At 39.1% G+C, this 17,265-nt stretch overlaps 2 protein-coding genes across 3 annotated transcripts; one reads left to right on the forward strand and one right to left on the reverse strand.

Annotated features, from left to right (window-relative positions):
* Positions 1-5,866: 5,866 nt before the first annotated feature.
* On the reverse strand, positions 5,867-9,525 carry c9h5orf34 (chromosome 9 C5orf34 homolog). The gene is made up of 11 exons (XM_053325571.1): positions 9,292-9,525; positions 8,602-8,691; positions 8,151-8,516; positions 7,820-8,079; positions 7,621-7,719; positions 6,843-6,969; positions 6,653-6,744; positions 6,500-6,569; positions 6,334-6,410; positions 6,181-6,227; positions 5,867-6,048 (listed from the first exon to the last, which is right to left on the reverse strand). The coding sequence occupies exons 1-11, from the start codon at positions 9,493-9,495 to the stop codon at positions 5,867-5,869; spliced, it is 1,614 nt and encodes a 537-aa protein (XP_053181546.1). The 5' UTR covers positions 9,496-9,525.
* Positions 9,526-10,368: 843 nt separating this feature from the next.
* Positions 10,369-17,030, forward strand: rnf34a (ring finger protein 34a). Of its 2 annotated transcripts, XM_053325987.1 has the most exons (8): positions 10,369-10,524; positions 11,091-11,309; positions 12,134-12,520; positions 13,274-13,336; positions 13,639-13,840; positions 14,057-14,086; positions 14,303-14,344; positions 14,996-17,030. In XM_053325987.1, exons 1-8 carry the CDS (start codon positions 10,519-10,521, stop codon positions 15,181-15,183), a joined length of 1,137 nt encoding a protein of 378 aa, XP_053181962.1. In that variant the 5' UTR covers positions 10,369-10,518; the 3' UTR covers positions 15,184-17,030. The 2 variants fall into 2 exon arrangements, with proteins under 2 accessions (XP_053181962.1, XP_053181963.1); XM_053325988.1 differs by lacking the exon at positions 14,303-14,344.
* The last annotated feature ends 235 nt before the right edge of the window (positions 17,031-17,265 follow it).

Consider the following 17,265-nt stretch of genomic DNA (forward strand, 5'->3'; position numbering starts at 1 on the left):
TATTATATACCTTTGTTATGAGAAAAAACCCTGGAAGGTTCAGCAGACTGTCAATGTATTCATCTTACTTGGAGAAGTTCACATCCATAAATCCAAGTTCAACAACAATAAGAAATGTACACATAGTTAGTTTGCTCCAAAATTTTAAAAAAAATCAATTTTATTGCTGACCTTTACTGTTAATATATTTTTCAATTTATTTATTTATTTGTTCATTATTTTTACCCTTTGCCCTGTTACCCTGTGGAGTGTATCAACAAATTGAAATGAGGTCAGGTCCTTTATGTTATCTTTATTTCATTATGATTCATAATTGATTGGTTTCCAAACTGTTTGTGATGTCACAAATCATGCTCGTAGGGTCCACCCGTTAAAATTGCATTTTCAACAAGCACAGAGAAACTTTCCATTTTCAGCAGATGAATGTAAAAACAAACTCTGCACATACACCATTCTGCACAGTGAAGCTTTGTAGGAACTATAGGAACAAGATATGTAGCCTGTTAATACACACATAATTGGAAAAACAAACCAACAACAACAAAACTTCAAAATTAATAATATCAACAATGAAAAAAAACATGCATTAGTTCTGTTCAATGGTGGCCACAACCAATAATCTGCATAAATAAATTCAAATCATTACACATTTTTCATGCAATCAAACAATCTACCAACTAACATCCATTTATTACAGGATGTTACAACTACAATGACCGTTCAAAAGCTCAGCACTGTGAAATACGGCGTAATCACAAATTAAAACAGGTTGCAACATTACATTTATCACAGTTATGTATTGATCTTAAATCATATAATAAATCATGTATCAATTGATTATGTATTTGCCAGGTTGATGATCAAGAAAATGTACAATACTCTAAATGATACAAAGAGGTAATTCATCAACAATATACAAACACTGCATACTGTGGGATGTTGAAATCTGCAGTATCTGGCAATCTGATCTGTGCTATCAATATTGTAGATCAGCTGAGTTCAGACACAGTCTGTGGGAAAAAAGAAACATTTCATCTTAATATTAGCTTTTTGTTGGTTTGTTTGTTTTTACATTGAATCCTAATAACATAATAACATCCATAACAAGTGAAAGTCCTGCATTTAACATTTTAGTTGAGCATAAGTATAGAATTATAATTTGTTAAATGTACTTGCAATATCAACAGTAGAAGTACTAATTATGCATATCAACTGATCGTGTTGATATGCATACTTTTTTTATGATTCTTTTCTATTTTTTATTTTTTATTTATTTCTTTCTTATTATTTTTTTTATTTTTTTTACATAAACTAAGATTTTTGATCACAAATCTGAATGCACTTTATAATCAAAGCACTTTATAAATGATTATTTATGTGTTGTATGTTGTCTGTTGCAGTGTGTGTGTGCTGCTTGATTGTGCAGTGTGTGTGTTGCTTGTGTTTGTTGATTGTGTTTCTTTTTTAGCTACTGTCATGGCCCTTTTAAATTGCCCCTCAGGGACAAATAAAGTGATTTGAATTGAATTGAATTGAATTGAATTGTTTTATAAACTGATTGTATGTTTTCTATGCAAAATTGTATTCTGCAAATTGACTCCTAAGTATAGCTGTCATATAAAAAGTAGCAAAATAAAATATTTGTCTTACATACCTTCTCCGATGTCATCATAAATATCACAGCTGTGTAAATAATAATCAAAGAGTTAAGTTAACATTTCTCTCACTCATTCTTAACCAAAATCGCACATTATGAGTTTTAAAAGGTAATATTGTGCAGCAGGTTATAATGGTTGTAATAATCATATTAACCACTAAGTGTCACCAACACATAAGAAACATAAATTAACTTCTTCAGGATTTGAATTGACTTCAAGTGACACTCGCCTTGTAAGCAGTATTTCTTTTGAGCCTGACTGAGGAACATTGTTGTCAGTGAATATCAATTCAACCTAACACTTGATTCTGTCCAAGAAAGTGACTTTAGAGTTTTTGGTTAAACACTGACCCCTACTGTCTCCTATATTGTGGGCATCTACTTTAAATGCACCCTCTGTGTTTTCTATTGTAACAAATGACCAAATCTGACCCATCCATTCAAAGGAAATATAAAAAAAAGGAGTACCTTGTCTCCAGATCACCTATATCATCATAAATATCATCCTGCTCAACTATTGGAAAAAAAGGAAAATGAACAGTTATGATTAAATAGAGGCCTTATTGACATATTTTCATATTTCAACACATTCAAATGACTTACAAACAATACAAGCTACTTACAATTGTGTGCTTCAAGCCCACTAAAAAGGAGAGAAAGCATAAAATCAGCACTTTTATCTCTAGATGTTGATGCTGTGTGTAAGAGGTATAATGTTTTGTACCTATCAACTAGTGCTCCGATGTCATCATAATCCTCAGACTCGTCTTTAGACTGAGCCCCATCACACTGCTTTAAATCATTATGGCTTATATCAACACGTTCATTCCGCACATAGTCATCTGAAAGAGCACAATACGGGTCATAGATCTGTGCAGTTACTGCTAGGATGTTATCAATACTGAGCACAAGGAGTTTGTCAGTAAATTGAGGCAATTGACAGTAGCCTTCTATATTCCTGGCTAGCACTTCTTCCTCTGGTTACCTGCATTGTGGATGGTCCCCTTTCCTCTCCCTTTCCCCATCGCAGTCTCATGAACAGGTTTTTTAATCTATTTGAGGATAAGGAGACAGTTAGTCATCAGTTTTTTTGACATATGTTCTGTTGTTCATATGTTTATGCATGAAATTATAACATGAAATTACTGATATACTCGTGTCACAGTGTATCTAAATGTGTTGGTATATTAATAAAAATAGTTAAATAATTAAAATCCAGAAAGCAGCTTTGTGCATTTACCTGAAACTTCTTCTTTGCTTCTCGTTCCTTCTTTTCTTTGACTTTCTGCTGTTTTTTCTCCCTTTTCTTTGCTTTTATGTCTTTCCTTTTCATTTCCTCTGAGCCAGTGGTTCCTTTTGGCTCCTAATTACCATGATCATTCCATCAAATTTTAATTAAAAACACCATTTTGCTACAAACGTTATAATGACAACATTTACTGAAGCCACTTACTGCCTGTTTCTTCTCTGCGGCTTTGTTTGTGTCCTCTTTTCCACTATTACTTTCTTGATGGGTTTTAGATTCCTCTGCCTGTTTTGTCCTGTGGAAAGATTAAAAATAGTCATGTTTTCACTCTTAGACAGTAGAGTGTGACATGAAGAAACATGTTGCCTCAACATCCTTGATACCTCAAGGAAAATGATTGCTTTTGAGAGGGGTAATGCAAATAAGTTACAATATATATAGTACACATAATTATGTCACACATGAATTTCCTCACCATATTTTTTTAAGTTCATAATTCATTTTTTTCCTCTGGTCAGTCTGTAAAGAAAATAGGGTTTAAAATGATGATGAATAACAGATGATATAATTGCTACATTATTTAAACTAACCACTGTTGTTTTCCAAAAGTAATCTATTAAAAGCTATTAATACCTCTGTCCTATTTGAAGACTGTCCTGTGGAGACAATGGAACAGGTCATAACATTTTAGATATACCTGAACACCTGACTGATAGTTATATATAGTGTTTTTTTTTAAAAAAGGGAAGTGGTGGAGGAACCTTTAGGGGGAACTGGTGGAGGGTTTGTGATGCAATCATCGTAGATCTCCTCATCGACCAACTGTTGGCACCTTGATTATAAAGAGAGATTGTGTTGCAATTTTTAGACAGATTGGAGCAGATAGTGTATCCACAATGAAAGTCCCATCGGTTCTGACAGTGCACAGTGTAATTGTGCACATCTCAGCTCTGTAATATCACCACTTACAAAGCAGCTGCTTGGTTTGATGACGGGCATGAATGTAAAGGTGGTAGTGGAATCTTCATCCCTTGTCCTATCACATGAAAATGCCAACATAGTTTAACACACTGAACATTAAGATGCAGTTTACATATTTGAAAGAGCAATAACTTATAATAGTCTAACAGCATTTATCACTGTTTCTCACCATCATGTCTTATCTCACCAGATGTTCTGTTTCTACCAAACCGATCAATGTTAACAACTGGAGGTCTGTCAGGCTTTGAAGGAGGACTTCCCAGATCAAGCATATCAGGAAGGCTTCTCCTCATGGGAACAGATGAGTCAGTGCTCTCCAGTTGAAATTTATTTTGACTTCCAAATGTTGTTGTATTGTTAGGTTTCTGAGATTTCATCAATGCATTTTTGGAAAGACTGGGCTTGAAGGACGTGTCAGTGTGTCTCTGTGTTTCAGCAAGTCTGAGTGATGATGATCCCAAATTCACTATTAAGGGGGTAGCTGCGAATATTCTCCTAAATTCAGGCTTAGGAGTGTGAGAGCTGCTGATCATATCTGCATCACACGATAGATTCTGCTTCAGAGTAGATACTATGCCCCGCACAGATGATACATCGCAGTCCTTTTGTTGGACAGCCAGTTTACTGGAAGCTTCTTGCACAGACTTGCCTGTTTCGTTGAATTGAGTCATTAGACCGATAGATGCTGTATGACTTTCCTGTATACAGAGCGAAATGAAATAATTCCTTTTCAGTCTAAAAAGCATTTGATCCTAACTTCACTTTTTACATTTTTCCACTTTTAGGAAAGGAAAAAAGAGGAAAACCCCCAATTGTTAACAGATGTTACATCAGATATCATCAGAAATTGAAAACAAACATGGTTTGTAACAAGCTTGAGCCTGAATAAAAATATTACATGCACACTTTAGGGGTAAAAAGATAAGAGAAAAATGGAAAAAGGAGTTGTTTTTTTTAAAGGCAGAATTGCAGGAACATATTTTGATTTAAAAAATTCGTCAGTAACTGACACTCACCTGATCGCTGGTTTGCATACAAGTGCTGTGTGTATGTCAGTGCGGCCAGGGTGTGATATAGTGGTTCTCTAAAAATGTTCCACCTGCATAGGAAGTTACTTTTCTATCGAGTAAGAAAAGACAACTCCTTTCAGTTTGGTATGACTGTAAAACCCACTGACCCAGATGATGACTAGGGCATAAACTAAAAATGTATTCAAGACATAGGACACTTTGACAACATTTTGAAACGTAAAAACCTTATGATAACTATAACCTTATGTCTTGTTTGCAATATAAAAGGCAAATGCAAAGCAAGCAGTTACTGCCTCAACAGGTTTTGGTGTTGAGATTTGAGTCTTTCTCCTGAAAGGAAGAAGTTGACCAGAAGATTGGCTATGTGGAAATGTTATAAAGACTTAATTTGGTTTGTGGCGGCTAAGTGCCAACATTTCTGAAAGATATAGATTCAGCTGCTTTTTCTTTTGAGTACTTCAAGTTGAAAATTGATAATCACAATTTAGCATGTAATTTTCATTATACTAATATACCTAAAAAAAAAAATCATAACAGAATTATTCCTCATGAACAACCAGGACACTCTTTCACATTCATGTACACGTCTTCATATTTAACAAATCACATGCTCCTCATACCGAGGTGTCTTTTTATGATTCACACTCTTTAACTACGATTTGGCGTGGGTGTAAGGAGGAAACATCAAGGTATTGAAGCCAATCTGCATCATTGCAAGGTCCTATAAGTTGAGGAAGAGACTGTGTAGTAACATTAGCGACAGGGAAAACGTTTTCTGTGAGTACGTTTGCCATCATTAATCCAGCCTTCAACTATTCATAATTCATAAATCCAAATCAAATAAAAAACCACCATCAACATAAAGATAAGTCTTTATTTGAGTCTCTACACATAGCAATAAAATGGCTTCATATCTTTGAAGTCAAGCTCAGACTCTTGAGAAGGACTCTTTCAAGTCAGCGTGGCAGCAGATATGAGAGCATCGATGTCCTGTATGGCTTTGGATGTCCTCTGAAGAGCCTCGGCTATGCAGCTCTCATTCACCTGCTCAACAGTCACCTGCTCTACACGACTATCTTCCAGTCGTGCACTTCTTTTCTCACTTCCCAGCAGGTAGTTATTCTCCAGCAGGACTAGGCACAGGATGTTAAAGAGCACAAACATTCCTTCATTCCTGCACATGTAACCGGATTACCACCTAATGCAATTACAATAAACATGCCCCATTTGTTAAATTTCACACCAGAAAAACTGTTGAAGGATACAGTTGAATCGTTTTATCTTCTCCAGTTCTGCAGCTACAAGATCTGACCTGAAGTGAGCAGAAAGTAGTATGGACATTATAAACAAGCTGGTAATACAGACATTAACATATAATATATAAATATAATAAGAATGATGAGAAAAATATAACTCACCGACTTTCTACCATTTCAACAGTTGTAGGATTGGTCAGGTTTACTTCAAGTATTGCTGGTTTAGAAAAATGTCTATCCTATAATCCAGATAACAGGCAATTAGGAAAACTGAACACTGTGTAAATAGATATTAATAGTAGTAGTCACAAAAGATCTGTTCTTTCACCTCTTGTAAGCAGCTGGGTGTGACTGGAAGCTTCAGCGATTGCTTGGCCTGGTCGTAGCAAGCGAGGATCCTGGAAAACGGTAACTTGATGGTCAGAGAGTTGAAGGAAATAAGGTCTCCAAATTCATGAGAGTGATGAAGCAAGCAGCTTACCTGCTCGCACGATTCACAACAGAGCATATAGAGTACACCTGTCCAGGCACATCAGGTGGAAGATTATTCAGGTGGTACGTTACCTCTTTCACCTGTGACATAATCAGTGATTTAGACTTCCATGTGGAGCTTGCAAAGGATAACATGCTATTGCAATACAGCACAATAGATATTAAGATGAGAGGCTTACATTTACCCTCCCTGACTGGAGCTCAGGCTTGTGATGGGTGAAATAAGTGTTAAGGACACCGTTAGACTGGATGACTGATCCATCTCCCAGAGAAACCTCAATGACAGGCACAGCCCCGCTCAGTATCCTACACAGAAGACATACAGGCACAAACACAGTGAAGCTGCAAGCATCATGTATCACTACAACATTTGCGTGTTTGAAAAGTTCCTACTCAAGAAATGATGAGCTGAAACAGAATCATATAGTTGGAGAACACAGTTGAACATTTAGCCAGATGTTTCCCCCAGATATTAATGGCTAAAATGAGTGAATACTGGACTTCAAGTGAATATTCATGTTGCTTCTTATGGGTAAAAGAGAAACTGTTTGCTAACAATGAGATGATATGTAATTTTGTGTGTAAAGCTGTTTATTCTGCCCCCAAGTGGTCAAATAAATTACTTACTGGAGTTTTAGAAGTTGTTTTGTGATATATATCTGTATTTATTTATTTTCTGCTTTTACCAAATAAATAATACTTGAACTTAGCTTTTAATCATGAGTTTGAACACAATGAAAACAACCTCAGAGGCAACATTTGATGGAATATAATATAAAGCCTAAGATGTTTTGTCACAGTTTAAAGATAGAATTCAGAGAGGACTCAAGTTTATCAGTGATCTTGACACGTCTTGAAATAATTCACTCTAAAAATGCATCTTTATCAAATATTTTAAAAATAGAAGACACATTTCATAGATACTCAAGGCTCTTGTTAAGCCTCAAATCTGCATACCTGTAGATCACTCCTTGACACCACATCACTTTTACAGGATCTGTTGCAAAGTCTTGATCTGATTGTTCTTTTGTGGCCAGGGGGTCTTTAATTTTCCACCTTAAAACACATAAGCAAGGAAACAACAAATCAGTCAGCGGACAGTGTTAAAGAGTGTGGTATATATCTGTTATGTACAAAAGCCAGCTGATCAATGAACCTGTGCCAATGAGGTGATGAACATGTGAGAGGCAATGACTGAGGAAGGCCAGATTTGATCTCTCCAATATTTAATGTGTGTATTCCACTGTCTGCCTGGTTTGAATGCCTGGTTCCCTCTGCTTCAACATCTTCAGGAGTTTTAGAGAGACGAGCTGTCCAGTGATGGCGAGCCAGGGAGAGAGGGTAGTGCCAAGTGTGGGCAACGGCACAGCAGGAGTGATGCTGGACCACTGTGGTGCACTGGTACATCTCCTCTGGCTGAAAAGGAAGAGAAGTTAAATACTCCATCAAAGCTGAGATGTAAGCACTGAAAAATCAAGAAGAATTACCTTTGGCTGGGCAGCGCTGTGGGTGATGATCCCAGGAGAACATCTGGTTCTGAGTGACTGATCCCTTCTGTTTCCCTCTTTGGTCTTTTCATCCCCCTGAAAGGTCAGACTGCTAACGTGCTGCAGCAGCTGACTTCCTGGGCTGCCATCAGGGTCTCCACTCAATTGCTGCATGCTGTGCTGCTGTCTGTGAGTCTGGCTGAGGCTGCATGTGAACTCAACGGAGAATTCTTCACCCGAGGGCGACAGCATCAGAGCGGCTCGTCCCTCCTCCGACCTGATGACGGTCTCACCTCCTGGTCCTAGCTCCGCATCACAGGAGGACCAGCTGGGCCAGTGCACATCTGAGTCAATACTGAAAAAAGGCTGCAGGGGACCAAGATGCAGTCAATGATATCATAGGCAACTTTTTAAGAGGGACATACTGGACAATCAGAATCAGTCTTTGTACCTTTTTGTGGGCAGCAGGGATGAGCTCCTCTGGTAAATATGGTCGACTAGCATATTTATTTCTAAATGTCAACGCAGCTTCCATCAGTTCCTGTGAAATGACAGCAGATTGAAGAAAATGTGGCAGGCAAACAAGAATAGCAAATTAACTATTATTACTGAATAGTCATTGAAATATTATTACAGTCAAATGCGTTCAGTTATGGAACAACTGTGTTGAGGAAGTGAAAACATGCAGAGCATTTAAAACGTTTAAACAAGTGTTTAAAAATAACATTGAATTGAAATGAGACGGATTATCAGAGAGGGAAACTGGCATAGTATGACAGGGAACAGGAAGTGTAGGTTGTTTTTGATTTGTGTTGTTTTGTTTGTTTAGTTCTGACAGTTCTGACAGTTTTATTTGTGTGATTGAGTTGTGTAATCAATCAAAAACACTGGGGGCAAAAAGTTGAAATATTTATGTTTATTGTTTATTGATAAAATATAAAAAAAGGGTCTAGCCAGGACTTAATTAGTAGGCCCATTCATTTCTTCTTACTTCTTTTCAAACATAAATATGTTTAATTGTTATTTTATTTTTTACACATATTTTTATTTCGTTTTCAGCATGGCCAAACTATAAGCAAACTATGCACTTAACCCTGCACAAAGCCGTTTGTTACTTAGTTATGATCCCTGATGGTGGTACCTTGTAGGTGCTAATGGTGAACCTGGTCCTCTGTCGTAACCTCTCAGGGGGCTGCAGAGGATGACCACAGGGGTCTTTGGCTTTGACCAGCATGAACTCACAGCCACACGGTGACAACTGCAGCTGGACTCCGTCTCCACAGCGAACATCGACCGACTCATCCTCATACATGACCATCAAACTGACGCTGGAGTGGGTTTCCATCGTTTAAACTTCATAGAGACAAACGGGACCCTGCTACACTTCTGAATCACGAAGGCGCTGAAACTCAAAACATTGAAGCGTCACTCAACGTCAACAGGAAGCCCTCTTTTGTCCTAGGATGGCGAAGTCATCCCCCGCCCTTTTCTGCCTCTGATTGGCTAGTAATCGTTGCCTTCGTTGGGTCGATTGGTCAGATTCAGGCAGGAGGAGTGTGATTGGTTAGTGTTACAGTAAGCGTGTCAGCGTTCGCCGTCCTAGGAAAGAAAATAGCCAACAATAGGGGAGAATTGACAGGAAGTGCCCTTTTTTCTCCTTAAAAGAACATAGGCACATAATTGTGAACAATCATGGGAAGGAGGGGTGGTCACAAACAGCCTATGCAAACAGCACATTAGAAATAGAAAGAAAATTAAATACAATAAAAGAAGAAAAATAAATTATACATCAAATAAATAAAACAACAGAATAGTTAAAGACATTAAACTGACAGTTTTTACAGCTTTCTTGTAAGTGCAGGGAACTTAAAATAATGACTAAATTGCCTCGTGTTTTAATTTTATAACCTATTTAAGTATAACGCTCGGTTACACAAGTATCACCTTATTGTTAAACCCAACTGAAAAGTACAATTAGATCAGTTCTTCCACGGCAGCATAATGCATGAGCAGCGACTCTCCTCTCTCTTTTTTTCACATATATGGCCCTAATACGCCGTCGTACGGCCTCCAGAGTTTCAGTAGCTGTTGCTGGTCCAGTCTGATGGCTGGGAAGAGGAGTACCATTATGTCTATGGGGAGTACGGTCCCATCTCCATGTGACCTGTAGAGGGCAGCAGAAACAACATCCATATTTAACTCCAGGAAGGCGAAGAAGAAGAACGAGCAGTAGCCTCGGGCTCGGTCGTTGCTCTCATCAGATCACATCAAGACGCATCCAGGCAGTTCAGTTAAAATAAGTGACTCTCCTTATTGCAATGATTACACCGTCAACCTGTGGTTTCGCAGTAGACACGCCGCAGCTGCAATGAAGGTGCAGTGTTGTTTACACAGCCTGTGTTTCCAGTTGTAGCTCTTGACTGTCGCTAGCAGCAGCTAATGTAAAGGCAGCTTCTTGTATTGGCTGACGCTGTAGTTAGCCTCGACTAGCCTGTGCCAGCTAATTATTAGAACCGTCGTTTACACATCGACTCTAGAGTCATTTTAGGCATGAAATTAATGAAGTAAACGTCTCTTCTTATTGGAGGATGGGTTAGTTATTCTTAAACACTAATGTCAGCTGTTTAACAAAAATACCTGAACTACTTGGCTAATTGCCTGCTTGTGTTTTGACAGTTAAAGCTGCCTGCACGGCTTCGTTGTGTTACACTTGCACCGGTGCTTAACTGCATAGTGTAGTCATCTCATCTATAATTAGCACGTATATGATATTCGATATCTATACACAGAGTTGTTTCCGTGGTAACCAGGTGTATAAATGCTGGTAGAGATGCAGTATGTTTAAGATGCTGTCAGGATACAACGAAACCCGTGTGAGGAGGACAGAAGACTGAAGTGAGGGTGTGTGTGTGTTTGTGTGTGTGTGTGTGTGAATGACAGGCAGGGGCCTCATCCATGTGGGCTTCATGCTGTGGTCTGCTGAATGAAGTCATGGGTACAGGGGCCGTCAGAGGCCAGCAGCCAGGGTTTGGGGCCGGCGCTGGACCCTTCAGATTTGCACCCAGTGCGGGATATTCTACATACCCGCCCACCAGCTCAGGGAGTCCCAGTCTTGTATGCAAGGCCTGTGGCCAGGCCTTCTCAGTCTTCAGGAGGAAGGTAAGGATGCTCTGTGTGATGCCACTCCATGTAAATTAGCCTGTTTACTGACTGGGTGAGTGCATGTGTAGAAACATAGGGGGATATCAGATTAATATTTAAGACAGAATTACTAATTATTTGCAGTACCGTAAATGATTCATATTTTAGAATATCACTTAATCCTACAAAGAGAATATTAAAATGATAAATCTCTTGTATATAGCAGAGTGTAACTGACCACTGGTTTGCAAAGAAAAAATGAAGTGAAGAAAAAAAAGTTAATTTATTTTTCACCCAAAGGCTACAGTTTTTTTTAGTGGAAACGCAGTGCAGTTCTAGCTGATTGCAGAAACAGATGGGCAACATACTGGTTCTGTGAAATCATCTTCACAGGGGCTCATGTTCATGTATGGCTCTGGGTCTTATTCTGTCTTAACCCTGTGCTTGACTTGCTCACCGTGCCAGTCTAATCCCATGTCTTGCATTGATTACTGTTTGATGTTTGTCACTTAAAAGAAATGAGCAGCCTCCTGTCTATGTGCCTGGAGAGGGAGAGCAGATGTGGATGATTGAAAAATGCAGGAAATGTTTTCTGGCATTGATATGCTCTCCAGGGACTTGTTAAATATTGTCTCTCTGCCGTCTGTTTTTTGTCATGTCATCACTTAAATATTAAGATTTTAAAATAAGTGGCAATTAGAAACATTTGGCCACATTTTATGTCAAATGCCGTATTCTGTTACGTGGGATTTTTGGCATTAACTAATGGTAGAAGGTGTGCATAAATTATGAGATATGTCCTATTTTCATCATCTTGTTTTTCTTATCCGTTTCTTCCCCAGTATATTTGCTGCGACTGCAAGAAGAGCTTCTGCTCTCTGTGCTCAGTGCTTCAGGAGAATCTGCGCATTTGTTCCACATGCCATTTGCTAAAGGCAACAGCTTTCCAGCGGCCGCGGCTCATGCGTCTAAGGGTCAAGGACCTGCGTCAGTACCTGCTGCTCCGTAACATCCCCACCGATACCTGCAGGGAAAAAGAGGACCTGGTGGACCTGGTGCTCTGTCACCAAGGCATTGAAGAGGAGGAGGACCTCGAAACAGCCAGCCTTCATTCACGATCCCTGTATACACCAACCCCTTCTACCACGCAATCTGCCTCAGAGCTGTCAGCTTTCGCCGCCTCTCAAGAGGAACCGCTCAGCAGGAGTGATAGCTCTGATACCAACCAGGTCTGTTTAAAACACCACATATCAGTTAATTCCTTAAAATGATCTGTGGCGGCATGGAGATAACTTTCCTAGCCTTTTAATATTGTCAATAGTCATCACTTCACTTTTTTGTTCATTCTGGAAACTTAACGGTCTGGTAAAATACTGAACATGGCTAGTGAAAATTTAGGTTTTCAGTGATGATGTTACATTTGTGAACAGTCCACATTAGTGTTATTTGTGGCAGTGGCAGACCTAAATGGGCATGGGTGTAACAAGAAAGTGTGGTTGAATACCAAACATTTGGCATTCTTAGTGCCTTATGTCATCACTTGAGGGAGACTATTTGTTGAGCTGACAAGAATGAGTATATGGGAACTATTTGACATGTTACCATAGACAAATATACAAACACAAAGTGTTGAATTGAGGTTTGTTTCGCATCCTGACTTTACTGCAATTCGTAATCCAGGAATCATATCGGGATTCTGAAAGGCAGGAAGGCAAAAAGTAAAAGGGGAAGAATTAGCACACACAAACTGGCAGTGAAAAGGGAGCTCAGCTCCAGGCAGACAGGATCCACTATAAATAATTGTACTTGGCCTGCTTAGAGGAGCAGTAAGCTTTTCTATGAATGGAAGGTAAGAGGTATTGTTGTTCCCAAGGTTTAAGTGACCTGTCTGAAGAAAGTCTAATCCAAATCCTCTGTGTACTGACTTGTTCCTCGCATGTAGACTACACTCACAATCTGTGGTCGCTTGTATTGTGTTGCAGGATATAGGTGATGCCACATCGGTTTCTCTCCTCAACTTGGACCCCAGTGAACACACTCCTGAGGTGATCTTTGTCTGATTGTCATATTTCTTACTACTCTTTATGAAAACATTCATGTATAGAGTATTGTCTAATGCATTTCAGTTTTTGGCTGAATGTTCATAGAAATATTTGTTGACAAAGCATTATATAATCATAATTATCATATTATAATTATTATATAATATTCAATTAATATAATTTTGTATTGCAACACTTGAGGGGTAAGGAAAACAATTTGACGGTTAAAAATGAAATACGACTGCAATTGAGACTGCATCAATACCAAATTAATTAAAGATCATTTTCAAACTTGACTGTTTCAGGTGAGTCCTCAGACGCGACGTCGGGCCAGAGCGTCTCTCTCAGACATCTCCAGCTTGAGGGACATTGAGGGCCTGTCTGTCCGGCAGCTGAAGGAGATCCTGGCCAGGAACTTTGTCAACTATTCAGGGTGCTGCGAGAAGTGGGAGCTGGTGGAGCGAGTCAGCAGACTCTATAGAGAGACAGAGGAGAACAGGAAATCCTGTGGGTATTATTTTTGTCACTCTTGAGTAAATACTGCCTTTTGTTGTTTATTAGGAAATGATACAATATGTCATCATTTACTGTACTGTGTATCTACTCAACACAAGCATGAGCTATAGTTTAATATAGTTTGTAAGCCTGTCACTGTGCTATATGTATATATATATTTATATATATATATGCACGTAGTAATTGAGTCAAATTTCTCTTTTGCAGTGGAAAATGTGAGCAGTACGATAACCACAGGTAAGCTGTCACCCATATGTGTGTGTGCAATGTCCTTGATTTTGCTACTGGATACCACATCCTGTTTTTAACCATCGAAACAATATTTCTTGAGCTGTACTAATAATTTACAATATCTGCAGCCAATCGTACCTGAACACAAGCAGTCATTCAAATGAGTGTCCTCATTCAGAATTATGATTACATGTCTCCTACTTTACTCCTCCCACACTTAAGTGGTGGCCTTCCCCCCTCCTATCTGCAACGGTGCCATTGGAGGTAAGGATTTGAGTTTCCTCGCCACCGTTGCCGTTGTAACACATGCCATCTGTGACTTCGCCCCTCCATCATACGAACAGTGTCACCTCTGCTTATGATCACACCACCTCTGTATTCGCTGTGAAGCCATTCTCATGCGTTCTCATGCCTCCCTGTATGTGGTCCTTCCCTGCTGATGTAATGTAATGTACTGCAAGGGTCTCTTGCGGGTTGGTGCAAGATGAAAATTAATGTTAATTTATTCCACTTAAGAAGATGGTTTAAATATTTCAGTTTCCCTTTCATTTATCATGCTCCAGCAACATTAATCCACCATGAGATCTATCATCCTTCATGTGTTCACCATATGAAGCTAATTATACTGTGAACTGCAGTATGTTAGCCGTTTATGTTCAGTCCCTCAGCAGCACACTGCCAGTGATATGAAGACTGTGCGGTTGTCATAGAAACATCTTGACACATAGCTATAATCAGGCGTTGACATGTTTCAAGAGTCGGTGAGGCTGACCTTACCAAGATAAGGCTCACTGGATAGGATGAGGTGTTCTACTGATCTCCCCTCACCCTCCTCAGTGCATCATAAAGTCAATCTGTTAAATGTAGTTTTCGAACATTTCCACTCACCTCTGTGTCTTTGATTTTCTCTCGCAGATGGTGAGAAAGGTCCGCTGACGATCCATGACGACAACCTGTGCAGGATCTGCATGGACGCTATGATCGACTGCGTTCTCCTGGAGTGCGGCCACATGGTGACCTGCACAAAGTGCGGCAAGAGGATGAACGAGTGCCCGATCTGCAGACAGTATGTCGTCAGGGCCGTGCACGTCTTCAAGTCATAATGCAACACTGCAGCAGCACAACAGCACCTGCTTCAGAGCAGTAGCAGCTCAGACTGAGACTGTACCTTAAATCAACCATGCAGCTCATTACCTTTGAATCCCAAAATACTTTTTTTGTGGATGTTCCATGTTTTTATTCCCCAAATTCACACTTTATTTGCACATTAAAAAAACTATGGAAAACATGTTTTTCTTAAGAATCGAACTCTACAGTTTCGCCAGTGAGCATGAGTCGTTTCCTCCAGTAAACATATCTCTAATCTGTGTTTATTCCTAAGGGTTTGTTTTGCTTTTCTAACAGATTTTCAATGCAAAGAATGTGTGGCACTCGCAGGCCACGTGCAGTCTTGTTATACACAACTCATCACCCTCAGATCTGCCTATAAATTGTAGCCGGCACTCAGCACCTCTCTCTACAACTGCTGCAAGTGACTACACATCTTAGTAACAGCGAGGATGACACACACCGAACCTCCCCACAAATGAGAGGGGGTGAGAGAACTAGGTGCCAAATAATGGGTTATGCCCTCATGCTTCTCACCCATTTTTTCCCCTCTACTGTGTGTGGGCTAATGTGTGACTCTTCAGCAGAAAGCACTTTGTTCACACTGTTAATGCACCACTGCTCACAATCCACTGCAAACTATAACTCAGTAAAGGTGGCTGAGGTAGGATGTGTCCTACTTCTTGAATACTTGTTCAAACTAGAGCTTGATTGATTTTGTGTTTTTAAAGACCACTAACTTTGTAAATGTCAGCTAGGGAAGCTGATAAGAAATCATTGAGCTCGTGTTGTTTTTTTTAAAATTAGCATTAGAGCAGAGATACTCAAGTGTTACTCAGCCCACAAATGAACAGGCACTCTGCCCTTGTGATTCAAGAATATTGGTGATTGATGATGGTGATTCATGTTTTGTTCACTTATTTTATTATAGAAGCCCTTATCGTAATGCTTCGCACAATTAAAAACGATCATACAAAGTCTGTCATTACAGCAATAGCTAAACTCCGCTGTCACCTCGGTCCTGTCTCTGCACTTTAGCGGAGACAAAACGACAAAAAAAAATGGTGCTAATTCATCCGACCATCTTCCCTGTTTTCCAGCTGAACTGTGGATGTGAAACTGAATGTTTTTATTTGATTTTTCATTGTCGTTGTATATTGTTGGGAGTGGAATGAAGTGTCTTAATGCTTTCAGTTGATTTTCTCTTACGTAGGAGTAATGTAATGAACTAACTATTCAAAGCTATAGCTACAAGTTTACTGACACCTGTGATATAGAAAGTATATAGAAATAAATACTTGCTAGTGTACATTTGCATATATTGATCCATATGAGATGTATATATCTATATTTTTTTCCATTTGATTTGAATTGTGTAATATCAGATTATTGAAATGTCCCTGGGATTGGGTTAGATTATAATTACAGAGTTAAGTTTTTCTTGTCAAGTGATTTTGAAATGTGTTAATCTGCATAGGTTTGCTTGAAATATCTTTCTCTCTTGTACCGGAGCATGACAACAGTCTGTGTGACACTGATTATGTTCCCCCCCCTATCATTCCCATCCTTCCTACCTTATACAACTCTGCCCCCCCTCCTCCCCCCCTCCCATTTAGAAATATCCAGCTCTATACTGTACCCATACAAAGTCAACACTGCTGCTATTACAGTTAAAGATGTCCCCTACAATCATTAACAGTAGCGGAGCTGGTTGCACTTTCCCTTTAGAGAGGGTGTAATTGTGTGCAAGGTTTGGTCTTTGTATTTGGGAATGTTGAACTTTTTATTTTGGTAATTAAAGATTTTAATTAAAGTCTGTTTTTGTATACAGATGCATCATAAACCATGTCCCTATATTATTTTTTGGTGACATAAACTGTATTCTTAGTTTGTCAAATGTGAGGATTAAACTCAACACAGTGAAAGGATAGGTACAAAATAAACTCACTGCATTTATAGTGGTTGTTGTAGGTGATAGTCCTGCCCCGATTTACATTTACCAGTGTCAGAATCAAAGCACACACTATGAATCAGTGGTTCCCAACCTGAAGGACTCCCTAAGGGATCTCCAAATTGAT

The sequence above is a fragment of the Scomber japonicus genome, chromosome 9 (assembly GCF_027409825.1).
Source record: "Scomber japonicus isolate fScoJap1 chromosome 9, fScoJap1.pri, whole genome shotgun sequence".
NCBI classification, from domain to species: domain Eukaryota; kingdom Metazoa; phylum Chordata; class Actinopteri; order Scombriformes; family Scombridae; genus Scomber; species Scomber japonicus.

What these genes read in the sequence shown, in the direction of transcription:
- c9h5orf34 (XM_053325571.1), bottom strand. Translation starts at nt 9,495, where the DNA reads ATGGAAACCCACTCCAGCGTCAGTTTGATGGTCATGTATGAGGATGAG. An exon ending in TCACCATTAGCACCTACAAG is followed by an intron (nt 8,692 to 9,291) that starts GTACCACCATCA and finishes GTCATTTCACAG; the next exon opens with GAACTGATGGAAGCTGCGTT. An exon ending in TCCAGTCAGGGAGGGTAAAT is followed by an intron (nt 6,745 to 6,842) that starts GTAAGCCTCTCA and finishes ATTATGTCACAG; the next exon opens with GTGAAAGAGGTAACGTACCA.
- rnf34a (XM_053325987.1), top strand. An exon ending in AGAGGAGAACAGGAAATCCT is followed by an intron (nt 13,841 to 14,056) that starts GTGGGTATTATT and finishes TCTCTTTTGCAG; the next exon opens with TGGAAAATGTGAGCAGTACG. An exon ending in CTGCAACGGTGCCATTGGAG is followed by an intron (nt 14,345 to 14,995) that starts GTAAGGATTTGA and finishes TTTCTCTCGCAG; the next exon opens with ATGGTGAGAAAGGTCCGCTG.